The 13,162-nt window shown below is 38.9% G+C and overlaps 2 protein-coding genes and 1 non-coding gene across 3 annotated transcripts; all 3 read left to right on the plus strand.

Moving 5' to 3' along the window:
* Window positions 1–4,875: 4,875 nt before the first annotated feature.
* On the plus strand, window positions 4,876–5,880 carry LOC4352577 (uncharacterized). The gene is made up of 2 exons (XM_015763469.3): window positions 4,876–5,133; window positions 5,209–5,880. Exons 1-2 carry the CDS (start codon window positions 5,045–5,047, stop codon window positions 5,657–5,659), a joined length of 540 nt encoding a protein of 179 aa, XP_015618955.1. The 5' UTR covers window positions 4,876–5,044; the 3' UTR covers window positions 5,660–5,880.
* A 1,662-nt stretch (window positions 5,881–7,542) lies between these two features.
* On the plus strand, window positions 7,543–12,356 carry LOC4352578 (uncharacterized). The gene is made up of 6 exons (XM_026021885.2): window positions 7,543–7,684; window positions 8,478–8,633; window positions 8,854–8,906; window positions 9,198–10,545; window positions 10,625–10,795; window positions 11,143–12,356. The coding sequence occupies exons 2-6, from the start codon at window positions 8,489–8,491 to the stop codon at window positions 12,000–12,002; spliced, it is 2,577 nt and encodes an 858-aa protein (XP_025877670.1). The 5' UTR covers window positions 7,543–7,684; window positions 8,478–8,488; the 3' UTR covers window positions 12,003–12,356.
* A 412-nt stretch (window positions 12,357–12,768) lies between these two features.
* TRNAK-CUU (transfer RNA lysine (anticodon CUU)) lies at window positions 12,769–12,841 on the plus strand. The gene has a single exon. It is a non-coding gene; the product is annotated as a tRNA-Lys (tRNA).
* Window positions 12,842–13,162: the final 321 nt, after the last annotated feature.

A 13,162-nucleotide genomic window follows, 5' to 3' on the forward strand; every position in this document is an offset into this window, starting at 1 on the left:
CTGAATTTGTGAACCTCTTGTCTGGAATCTAACTCTATTCTCATATCATTGAAGAAAACAGCCGAGTAACAAGATGATCTCAATGTCAATCATGCTACTACCATTTCATTGAACAAAGCTAGCTAGTAAAATTCACTTGGCATATATATATATATATACATGCATGTCATCTAGATCTAACCCAGCCGAGCTGATCCTATATATGCATTGCATGCCACGCTAGCTACAAAACACATGGGAAAGTGTTTTCTTTACTGGAGGGGATATCCTCTCGATTCTTACTAGTTATAAAATAACTTAAATAATTTAAAAACAATTAATATGATATATTAATATAAAATATATCACTCAAATTTAATTTCCACAAGTTATAAAAATACAAATATAAGTGCATGTTAACTATTTTCAGTTTATTTTTTTAATACTTTATAGAAGTCGAATTCCACCTTGCATTTTTTTAAGTGACTAGAAAAAATGCCCGTGCTTTGCAATGGGTAAACGTTATTTTAATCTTATTGTTATTATACGGTAATTTCGTTAAGGTGAAATACACTGTGGAAATTCGCCTATATTTTCAAAAGCAAACGAAGTTAAACATTGACTCAAATACGGATATATATTTCCAAAAGCAAACGAAGTTAAAAACCGACTCATACACATATGACGTACCAAAATACCGGCAAAAACATCTTCAATTTTTATAATAGTCGAGATATATTTTATATTAATCTATGTTGTTAAGTTTTTTTTATGTCTATTAAAATGGCATGTAAAACACGAAAGGAGGTAATTAACATGGAGGTGTATGATTAATAAAATCCATCTCCAAAACACACTACTACACACAAAAAAAAGGAACTTTGTCAGGGGCATGAGTGTGACCTGTAATACATGCATATATATATATATATATATATATATATATATATATATATATATATATATATATATATATATATATATATATATATATATATATATATATATATATATATATATATATATATATATATATATATATATATATATATATATATATATATATATATATACACACACACACACACACACACACACACATGCATGCCATGGAAGAGAGGAAATTCAAAAGCAAAAAGCATGCATGCATGAAGCTATAAGCTAGTGCCTAGTATATGTACATGTCGCCATGCAATGCAATAATGCATTGGATCCTTCCTGTCTTTGTCTTGTACGTTAAGTACTTGTCGTAGTTGCTGCACATATATGGGCTAGCTAGCGTGCATGCGTGGCCGTCCGATCGATGGACGGATCGAGATCGCTCGTCGTGGAGCGAGGGCGTGATCGACGCGTATCTTTCGCGTCGTCGTCTCCAACGTAACGGCAACGCACAGTTTTCGTACCACGTCGCCGACAATATGCATGCATGCGCGCATGTAAATTCCATAAGTGCATCCTATGCATGCAGATGACTGTCAGTCTCTGTCAGTGACATCTCTGAAATTTCAGACTGTAAAATGTTTTGGGTTTTAAATAGATGGTCCCATAATAAGCGTATCTGTCGGTTTCAGGGTCCAAATTTAACCATCTGTTTTATTTGAAATATTTTATGATTAGCATTTTTACTGTTATTAGATGATAAAATATGAATAGTGTTTTATGCATAAATTTTTCAAATAAGAACGTTGGACACAGAAACTTATGGCTGCAATTATAATGGGACGGTGGGAGTACATGGATTATATATCCATATGTTGGTTAGATGGAGAAACGGCGAAAATAGTACTCCCTCCGTCCTAAAATGTAAGGGATTTTGGACAGATGGGATATTTTCTAGTACGATGAATCTGGACTATTCTAGGAAGTGTCCCATCCGTTTAAAATCTCTTATAATTTAGGACGGAGGGAGTATATTATTTGCACACACCGTATTAATTACTACTACCACCGTTTTGGATAGAGGCCACAGTATATGTTTGCCTTTTTTAAAAAAGAAAATACTGTTGTAGAAAATAATTTTGTTACACATGCATGAGTATATAATTTGAAAAAAAATACACTGATTATTATAGCATATTATCCAGGAAGAAATTAAATATTTGAAAAATAAACTTAACAAATAGCTTAGAACAAGTTAAACATTCTGAGTAAATATATTTTTAGACATTGAGTATGCAAATAACTAATCCACAACAATAATCGGCCGGCAAATTAAATAGCCGAAAATAACAGGGTTTAAAGTTAATTGGACAATACACCTTCACACGTTAATTAGACAACTCAAGTCCAAATTTGAAAGTTTTAGCTTTGGATGGATCGATGCATGGTACGATTCAGATATTCCTCACATGAAAAATATACTGATTTCTGAAGCTTGGCCGATCGAGTGGCCAGTGTTGTACTATTCTTGGTGATTATCTCAGCCTCTGGGCGATATACATTTAACATTTCTAGGGTGCTGAATAGTAAATTCCAAGTGAAGGATCTGGACAGAGATCTTCACGTTCAGTGGGGCATGCATGCTCAACTCTGAATTAATCACACCGACAACCGAGTATAGTACGTACTTTGTACTCACATGCACGTGTGCTAGCTACTAGTATAGTATATATATACGTTGTACTAGTACATCATAAAACATGGAAAAAGTTCAGTAAAATTATGTTCATTTGTGATAGTTTAGTGCTTAATTAATAGGATTATCAGCCAAGGATTTCTTCGAAACTCAGGATTATAAAAATATAGGAACAAAGAAAATCGTAGAAATAGAATTTTGTTTAGAGGAAGCAGGCAGGAGCTCTGCTATTTCATATTAGGAAAAGAGACACAGAAAGAATTAGTACACGAGCAGCAATCCCTGTGGCTGTGTTTAGTTCACATCAAAATTGAAAGTTTGGTTGAAATTGAAACGATGTGACGGAAAAGTTAAAAATTTGTGTGTGTAGAAAAGTTTTAATGTGATGAAAATGTTAGAAGTTTGAAGAATTATTTTGGAACTAAACACGGCGACAGTAAAGAAGAAGGCAAACTCTCAGGCTATAAACTTTTGGCAAACTCAAATTGCCAACCATACCAATGCATACGCGTATACTAGTACAGTACTAGCCATTAGTACAACCTGACCAAATCCAATGCACTTTTCTCCCTTTTTCCTTATTGCAATTTGCAGAGTTCTTTTAAGGGAAGTAGGGGCCAAAATTACGATGGTGGATTGGATTCGACTGAAGACTTTTCTCACAAGTGATGAACTGTTCATGAACAGAAACGGTTACCACCTTGTCTGGATTCTGTAGCTGGCCTTGTGAATTTGATGAACAGCAACAGCGCGTCTGAATTCATGGAGGCGGAGGAAATATCAGAATATTCAGGTCACGGATAAATCATCCATCGATGAGCTTCGATTTGATCGTCAGTCGACGGTAGCTAGCTGCCAGGGTTTCCCAAACCGCCGGGGTGGGGGTTACCGTGCCCCGGCGGTAAGCACGGTTACCGCGCGGTAACCGCGGTAACCCTGAAAAACCATACAAAATCGTGTAAAATTTATCAAAAATTTAAATTATTTTTTAAATGTATTTAAATTTAAGGAGGTTACCGCGATATTTATATTACCGTACCCCCGCGGTAAGCCCGGTAACCGCGCGGTAAGAGAAACCCTGCTAGCTGCTGATAGAAGTCTGAAGAAAAGAAAAGTACCTGAAGAAGCTCAAACATGTTCTCCTCTTCTTCTTTTTTTTATCTTCCATTTCTGAATTGCTGAAGCTACACGGTATCTATTTTTTTTTACTTTTCTCGATTAGTTATAATCGAGCATAGTGTGTACTTTGTACTCATGCAGTATCCTGGTTCAATGTACACTGTACAGTATAACATAAGGGAAAAAATGCAACACATAACTCATATCAGAACAGGGAGAAAACGCAAAATTGACACAAACTGATCAAATTTGTGAAATGTGATTAGGATATGAAAGACTAATACTCACTAGTCACTACTATCATGCAATCCACCAATCATAATATTGTTTCATGTCCCTTCGAGAATCAGAACCACTGTACTGATCCTGGCATTTCTGCCAAGATAACTGTGGCCTGCATGATCACAGAGGCCTCTGAATAAGAAAGCTGCAGCTGGTGGTTTCCAAGGAAAGCTGCAGAAAATTTTGAGGACATCACTGGCCAAGAGCAGACATCGCAGCATTTCTGGGCCACACAATGTGGCCCACACAGATTTACAAGAAATTGGGCCCACCTTGGCCTGGGCCTATTAGGTGGAGCCCATGTAATGGCAGAGTTGTAAAATGCATATGCAAATTAATTCTCCCTAAGCTTAACTGTAAATGTTTCTGTTATATGGGTGCCCTACCTGGACTGACATGGAAGGATGATCTTTCTTTATCACTTGTGATGATTTGAACTTAAGCTCATTTATTAAGTACTAAAGAAAAGGCCATTTCTTATTTTGAGAAATGTCAATGTCTGCAAGTTCTATGGCCACTGTACCAATAGTCCAATGCACTAACGAGTTAGGTCAATCTCTCATTTCATATTGTGCCATGACCTAACCCATCTATTTTCACTTCACTTTTCCTGCACTTTGCCAAGTTCTATGGCCCATGGATAATATCCAAAAAAAAAAAACCTACTACTAATATAATCAGGGATATAACAAGTGGACCAAAGTTTCTTAATTCTCATGGAGAATCAAAGATTATGTTTTCAACGAAAATAAAATTAAACATATAGGCACACAGAAAAATTAAGAAAAGATCAGATTAATTCCTGCCTAATTTTGTTCTGAACTTCAGTTTAATTCCTTTTGTCTCTGCCTAATTCTGCGAGACTTTTGACCACTAGAAAAAAATATATATATTAAAAATGTGCAGCTCAAATCGCGCGCGAACGAAGTGCTTTCCCACCCGCACTCCACTTGCGCGCCACGCCATGGATGAAATCAAATCATCTCATCAAAGTCCAATCCCGCTAGCTCCATCGCCTCCAGTTTAATCATCGATTCAGATCAAGCAGAATCGAATCGATCTCTACTTGCTCTGCTGATTCAGTCAAGGATGAGCTCTGCTGCTGCTGCAAGGCGCGGCGGCGGCGGCCGGTGGCTGCACGCGGCGTGGCTGGCGCTCACCGGCGGCGCGGCGGAGCTGTGAGTGATAGCTAGCTTAGCTTTGCTCGTTTCTGAATCTTTTCTACTACCTCGATCACCGTGTTTCTTGATCAGGATCACGGCGGAGGAGGTCGCCGGCGGCGGCGGCGGAGCTGTGAGGAGCGGCTCACGCTACGAGCTCGTGAGCACGGAGGAGCCCGACGGCGACGAGACGAGCTGGGAATCGAATCCTGGACCTGCCTCGGAAGCAGCGCTGTTCCTCGTGGCACGTGAAGAGGATCCGAAGACGACGACGACGAGTTCGCCGGAATCCATCTTCGCCTGCGACGAGCTGCGGGTGAGCAGGCCTGAATTCTGGCGCTGGCCCGCGAAGAAGGGCAGCGGCGGCGACGGCGAGCCGGCGGCCGCGGTGGAGTCCGAGCCGTTCCTGACGCGCCGCCGCGGGGCGAAGCGGGTGAACGATGCGGAGATGGAGGATCACCCGTTCAGCTTCGGTCGCCATGGGAGGATGGAGTCGTCGTCGTCGGCGGCGGCGGCGGCGTTGTTGCTGCTGTCTTCTTCATAGCCGGCGGCGAGCTGATGACTGAAGAAACGCAAGTAGTATCTGAAGAAACCGAAAGATGTTTCTTCTCTTTTTTCCATTTTTCTTCTTTTTTTGAGAGAGAGAAGCTAAGGCACTGTTTAGTTTCCAAACCAAAACTTTTCATCCTGTCACATCGAATATTTGACACATGCATGAAGTATTAAATATAGATAAAAAAACTAATTACACAGATTGCATGTAAATTGTGATACGAATCTCTTGAGCCTAATTGCTCTATGATTTGATAATATAATGCTACAGTAAACATTTGCTAATAACGGATTAATTAGGCCTAATAAATTCGTCTCGCAGTTTACAGGTGGATCTGTAATTTGTTTTGTTACTAGTCTACGTTTAATATTTTAAATGTGTGTCCGTAAATCCGATGTAACATGTCAAATTTTGTTATGGGCAAGGCTAAAGGTCTAAAGGATGCTCCATGGTTAAATTGGTTGTTCTAAATTAATGGTTAAGTTGGTTACAGCATACAACACAAAGAATTGATGCAGAAAGATGAGGCAGTTCTACATGTATGGTGATGATAATTTTGGGAAAGAAAAAATCCTTAATTTTCTCTTACGAATTATGGATTATCGCGGACACGATTATCCCTATGCTTTAAATAGTACAGTTTTCTCAAAAGGGAAAAAAAAGCTTTTGTCATTGGTATTTTTTTTTAGAAAACTTTCTTAAATCGATCTTTTAACTTTCTAATACTTACATCGTTCGTTTTTGTGTCCTCGAGTAATTGTCATAAACTCAGTTTCATTCATAATCCATCGTTGGAACTCTAATACTCCCTCCGTCCTAAAATACAAATATTTTTAGCATAATGACAAGTCAAACATTTTCAACTTTGAGTATTAGTAGGAAAAATAAAAAAAAAGATCACTCATGTAAAATTGATGTTACTAGATTTATCATTAAACAAACTATCATAATATATACTCTTTTTATTGAAAACATTTTACTTTTATAGATATTGTTGGTCAAAGTAGCATCTCGGAAAACCGTGTCAGAGTCTAATAATACTTATATTTTGGAATAGAGTAAGTATGTATTATCATACCTGAAGTCTTAGATTTGTAAAATGCTTGTGAAGGCATGACAAAGAGATTGGAGCTTTTTTACCCAAACTTTATTGGAAGGGATTTATGTGCATTGATACAATTGTTTACATTTAGAAACAATTATACTTCCTCTGTTCTAAAATATAATATAATCAGCGGCGGAGCCAAGGCCCAGCCAGTATGGGCAAGCGCCCCGGCTATGCTGCATACATCCATGCATTAGAACTAAATATGGTGCTTAGCCATTAGCCTAGCTGCACATGCATCATTAGATTGGTATTAATTATCATACTTAGTCATTAGACAGCAGCCCAATTTTACTTCTATCCATGATAAAATGTTATAGGTATTTGTGTTTTCTTGTTAATTTGTTATCCATTGTTAGGTTTGTCCAGGCTAAAAAAATTTCTAGATCCGCCACTGAATATAGTACTCCCTCCATTTTATAATGTAAGTCATTCTAACATTTTCCATATTTTTATTGATGTTAATGAATCTAGACATATATATCTATGTATATTCATTAACATCAATATGAATGTGGAAAATACTAGAATGATTTGCATTGTGAAACGGAGAAAGTATTGGATAAAATATATCCCGGTATTAAGAATCCAGTAGGAGGTTGTTATATGGGACATAGAGAGTAGCATTTTTCAGATTCTGGCCCAAAACATGTGGCCCAATCGGCCCAGAGAGATAGAACACAGACAGATAGAGGAAGAGAGAGAGAGGAGGAGCGGATTTCTCTCTTCGTCTCTCCTCGCACTCGCAGTTTAGTCCGTTTCACGAGAGGGAGGAGAGAGAAACGAGAGAGAGAGAGAGAGAGAGAGAGAGAGAGGCATTAGCTCATGGAGGAGGAGGGGAGGAGGAGCTCCATTTCCCCTTTTGTTCCCCTGCGCATTCCAAGAAGAGAGCAATCTTTCTCTCTCCCCTGGTACGATCTGTTCCTGTGGCTCTCCCTCCCTTTTTTTTCTTGGTGTAATAGGGGCCCAAATCTTTGTTCTTGTTCTTGCCATGTGATTTCTGGCCTTGAATCTTTAGTGCTAACCGGTTAGGGATTGTGTGATGTTTCGATTGCATTTGGTCCTGTGGTGTCTCATCCTTGAAAGTTTAGAATCTGGTTTATGGATGGATCAACGCTTGGGTGATATTGGAAGCTGCAGAATTATTCTTTCCCCACAAATTACTCATAATAAATGTATATCTATAATCTAAGATGAAACCCCAAGATTCACTGCTTTTGTTCCAGGAGAAAATGTATATTGGTGCATGCTGTGCTGCATGATTTCCATGGAATATATATTGCCTTGCTATGTTAAAACTAAAGGTTAACATTTTTATTTTTGAGAAACTTAAAGATTGACATTTGAATTCATGCATCTAAGTCTTGGAAACATAATGGATATCATGGTTCTAAAAATCAGTAAATAATGGATATCATGGTTCTAAAAATCGATAAGCATTATTCAGTATTCACTAATCACCCTGATGGTAGTGAGCATACGGTGTAGTCATCAATTATACTGTAAGTTGGTAACAGCCGCCTGTTCCTTGTATGCAACCTAATATACACCCTATTAGACGCGTTTTAGAGCATTTACGGTTATTGACATAATCTCTAGTCTCATAACTTCTTATGTGTAATGGGCTGGAATGCCCAATAATATTCTCAGGTTCAGACTAGCTGCAGGGTTCAAGGACTTAATTTACCTATACATTGTCGTCAGGTTTGTCTGGAATGATGGCGGAGAGCAAGCGGTTCGATACACAGAGCCCAGGCTGCCTTGAAGGCCTGTTCAACTTCCTTGCCCTGAACCAGCGGTTGCAAATGCCGAAGGCGATTGCGTACCGAAAGCACAATGAAGGAAGTAGTAATACACTTAGTAAGGTTCTACATGATTCTATCAGCATTTTCACAGTTTGGAGAACTTAGCATGTCTTTTCAAGGTTTCAGATAGGAGCTCAGTGCCTCAGTGTACATTTTACTTTGCTGTTCATAACTTCATACGTGAAAGATGATCGCAGCTAACTTTGATAACAATGTGCACATCTCTATATTGGTTGTGTAAAGTAATGTATTCCATTGTTTTTATGCCTAAGCAGGAGTAAAAGTTCCAAAGCCCAAAAACCGCTCGGAGAACGATGAGTCTGTTCCGGTATGTACTTGATTTGCATATCTTTTTATGTTACGGGCAAAATAAGAAGCCTCGGTAGATATGAACTGGTGATTAACTGGTGTTTTCCATATTATCAATATATTAGCACAGTAGAAAAATCATAAACATGGTTCAATTGGCACTTTCTCAATCTTTGGGAACCTCAGAACCAGCCCTGATGTTTTTCAACTCACCATTTTCGTGACGATAAGCATGACTGGGTTATCTATAACAAGTTCTCATGTACATAAGACTACTATAAACTGACTGTTGATCTATCCTAATTCTCAGAAGGGGACTAATTCTCCAAAGGCAAAGGTCGGCACATTTATATGGAGGACACTAATGTTCAAGAAGAAAACACTCAAGAAAGATCAAAAGAAGAGCGACTCACCAGCCAACTCCCCATCATCATCACGTTTGACACGCTCCAGATCAATTCATCATTCAAAATGCTTTGAATATGTGGTTCCAGATGAGCTGGCTTCTCAATACCATACCATGATTGAATCAAGCTCCAATGAGGTGGATTCATTTCACAGTGCACCACCGTTGGTGCAGGAGAGTCCTAAAGTTCCCAATTTTCAAGAGTCATGCAAATCTTCTGGTGCCAAACATAGTTTCAATGCAGAAGCACCCTGTGAAACTGTACCTCAGAGCAGTAATGATGAAACTGAAGCCGCCTCTAAGCAGAAGAGTCGTGATGCTGCAACACATCACTCGAAGGAGTTCATGGATTTCCTTGAACTGTTCAATGCGCACAGGGAGCTATTTCTCAAAATTCTTCATGATCCTTCATTATTAGTACCATTGGAAAACCAAGATCAAGAAGCTTCCTCCAGCGGTGCAGTGCCACTGAACAAATCAGATTCGTTCCCAAGGCCAGGAGGATCATCAGGGAAACGTAACCCTATATTTGATCGGAATGACAGTGAGAACAATAGAAGGTCAGAAATCCAAAAGTCACCGTCTAGGTTGAAATCTGACATTGAAACTGCTAAAGTTATTGGTACAAGAATGCCTGATGGTGTTGAAGGCTCATCGGTTTCACTCACAGAATCAAAAAGCCTGAGGAAATCTGGAACCACTTCAAATCGTTTTAAAGTTATTCGTAAAAAGATTAAAGCTGCTGTAAAGGAGAACCGGAAAGAGCTTGCTCGGATTACCAAGGATGGAGTTTTTCATAAACTGCCATATGGACAAAAGATGGCTGGGTTCATGAAGAGTCCCTCCACAGACAAGTATGTCCAGGAGGAGAAACAAATGCGAAAATCATACTCCATTGCAGAATCAATAGACAAGTATTCAACACTCTATGAATCAATATCAAGGGACCCCAAGATTTCTCCAGAAAGACCAAGTACAATGTTTGAAGGTGATGCAAAGTTGAAAGACAAGAAGCCACCACTTTCTATGAAAAGAATAGCTTCTCTTCCAGAAATGAGATTATATTCACCTCAGCGAGATGTTTTATCTGAAGTTTCAGATTCCCAGATTGTGCCCAAGACTCACGATCTGGAATCTGGTTGCTTCTCTTCACAACAAACTGATCCCTTCAGCATCTGTACAGACGGAAGTTTCTACCCTGACGATATTACAGAAAGAACAGCAGATATTTACAGCGAACATAATTATGGAGGTAGGAAGGAATAAATAAATAGCTAAGGGGAACTTCCATAGAATATAAGCTTAAATTTGTTCCTTTTCTTCTTTTACAGAAAGTGCTTTACTTGGCTCACTGGAAGAGGATTTGCGCAGTATACTTCGAAGTCCAAGTTTACCTTCTGTGGCTCAATCTTTCTCCCATCGCCGCATCAATAGTTTACCTTCTTTTGATCGTTCTTTCTTCCAAGATCGTGTCACTAATGTTACCGAGCATTCTATAGCAGGTCAAGGTTTACTGAAATCAAATTTTAAATTTTTACTATACAATGTGCAAGCTAGTAGTAGAATAATGATCTATTTCAACATTTAGGTATAGGTGCAAATGAGCTAGTTCCAAGTTGAGCTAGACTTCACATTATAGATCATCATTTATTTTGTATATTGTAAATAAGAACCTAGAGCTTTTGCTGAGCTTCACTTTTTATGGAAAGAGTACTCTTTTCCTCATCTTATTTACCATATCATGATTAAACTCAAATGTTTGTAGCTTGCATGTACCTATACTATCACTGTTGAGACTTCTAGTTTCTTCAGAAGGACTAATGTTGTTCTATTCTTGGAGCAACTTCAGATTCAGAGCCGACGTTTGAACATATGCAGCTTGAGGATGATGACTGGTTGGTGAAGCCACCTCATCCTCCAGGACCATATGATGCTAGTTTGAAGGATGATGAGTGGTTGGTTAGGCCACTTAAGTCCTCAGGTGTTGACACTATTGATCATGAGGATGAAGAGTGGTTGGTCAGTACATCGCAGCTGCCCGGTGGCAATGCTGCTGATTTCGAGGATGAAGAGTGGCTGGTCAAGCCAGTGCAGTCGTCGAGTGCCGATGCTTTGGATTCAGAGTTCCAGTTTATACATGAATTTGCTGAAGATGCAGGTTCCTTGCACATTTATGTTAATGACAAGAATGAAGCCGATTTCCATTATGTCAAGGACATACTCAAAAAATCCGGATTCAGCTGCGGGGAGGCCGACTGGTATGCTTCCAATCAGCCACTCAGCCCAGTGATATTTGAGGAAGCAGAATTCTCGTGCCAGGAAACATACACCGCGAATGATGACCCCCACAGTGTCGTCAGGCGCATGCTTCTGTTCGATCTCATCAACGAGGTCCTGATGGATATCTATGATTCTTCCTTGGTCACCGGCCCATGGCACTCGCGCTTCGACTCGCGTACCAGGCCGATACCCATGGGGTCTCATGTCCTAGGGGAGGTGTGGGGGAAGGTGAGCTACAACCTGAGCCTGCAATGGAAGCCGGACCTGACAGTGGAGGACGTTGTGGCGCATGATGTCATGATGAAGGACAGGTGGATGAACCTTGTGTATGACGCGGAGTGTCTTGCGCTGGACCTGGAGGATATGGTGGTGGATGACCTTCTGGATGACATTGTTCTTCAGATAGTGTTGATTTCCATTGACGCGTAATGATGAATGATACCATGATCCTGAAGATTTTTTCCCTTATCAGATAGGTGGCTCACTGTTCTAGCACTGTGTTAATAAATGAGTGCACTTCCTGGGCAGATCATTATACCAGAAATGCAGACATGACAAATGTAGTATAGTGTAGATATTAGCAGTGCATAGATATTGCTAGACATAGAAAAAGTAGAATAGACAGGAAATAGCTTAGCAGATCACTGATGAGTGTAATATTTGACAGCAAATCTTTCAGGTATGCTTAATTTGTACTTGTACTATATACATTCAATTTGTAAAAAAAAACATAATAATATCTCTATAGTCAATATTGATATGGACTCTTTAACTTTCCGGGTATTATCATGTTCCAGTCTGAATATGTGAAGTCCTCATTTCGTTTCTGAAACTGAAACTCTGAAAGACGTTCTTCTAAACATGTCGTAATATTCCCACATATTTTTGATTAATTATCTATATTCTGGACTTCTCTTTTTGTGTGAGAGGATAGGTGAAAATTGAAATGCAGAATCATTAACATATGGTGAACTGGATGGGCAGAGAACCGAGGTGCCATATTATTTGCAGAATTGCAGACTTGCACTGCAGGATGTTCCAGGAACCCAACTATTCCCTGTTCTGATATAATAGCAATTTGATGAGATTATGAATCTGATTCTGATGTAGTAGCAATTCCCTGTCCTGTCATAAATTGCTTTTGCTGATAGCACAAAAATGTATCTTAAATGAAATTTTGAAAACAAAATCAAAAGCCCGTCTAGCTCAGTCGGTAGAGCGCAAGGCTCTTAACCTTGTGGTCGTGGGTTCAAGCCCCACGGTGGGCGATTTCATTTTTTCTATTGTTAAAATATAAATGTGCAGGCTAAGATTCAAATTTCACAGTTTTTAAAAACATGTCAATTTTGAAACGAGCCTTTGCTTATGTACTCCTAAAAAACATCTCTTTTCTTATAATAAATATGCAGGAATTTCACAGTTTCTTTAAAAAGAACATCTCAATTTATAAACAAGCCTTTGCTTAGGTACTCCTTGAGAATTTTTGTTCTTTTTTTGGTTTAAATATGCAGGCTAAGATTCAATTTTTCACAGTTCTAAAAAAGCATCTCAATTTATAAACAAGCCTTTGCTTATGTACTCATTGAGAA

The sequence above is a fragment of the Oryza sativa genome, chromosome 12, assembly GCF_034140825.1.
Source record: "Oryza sativa Japonica Group chromosome 12, ASM3414082v1".
Taxonomy (NCBI): Eukaryota; Viridiplantae; Streptophyta; class Magnoliopsida; order Poales; family Poaceae; genus Oryza; species Oryza sativa.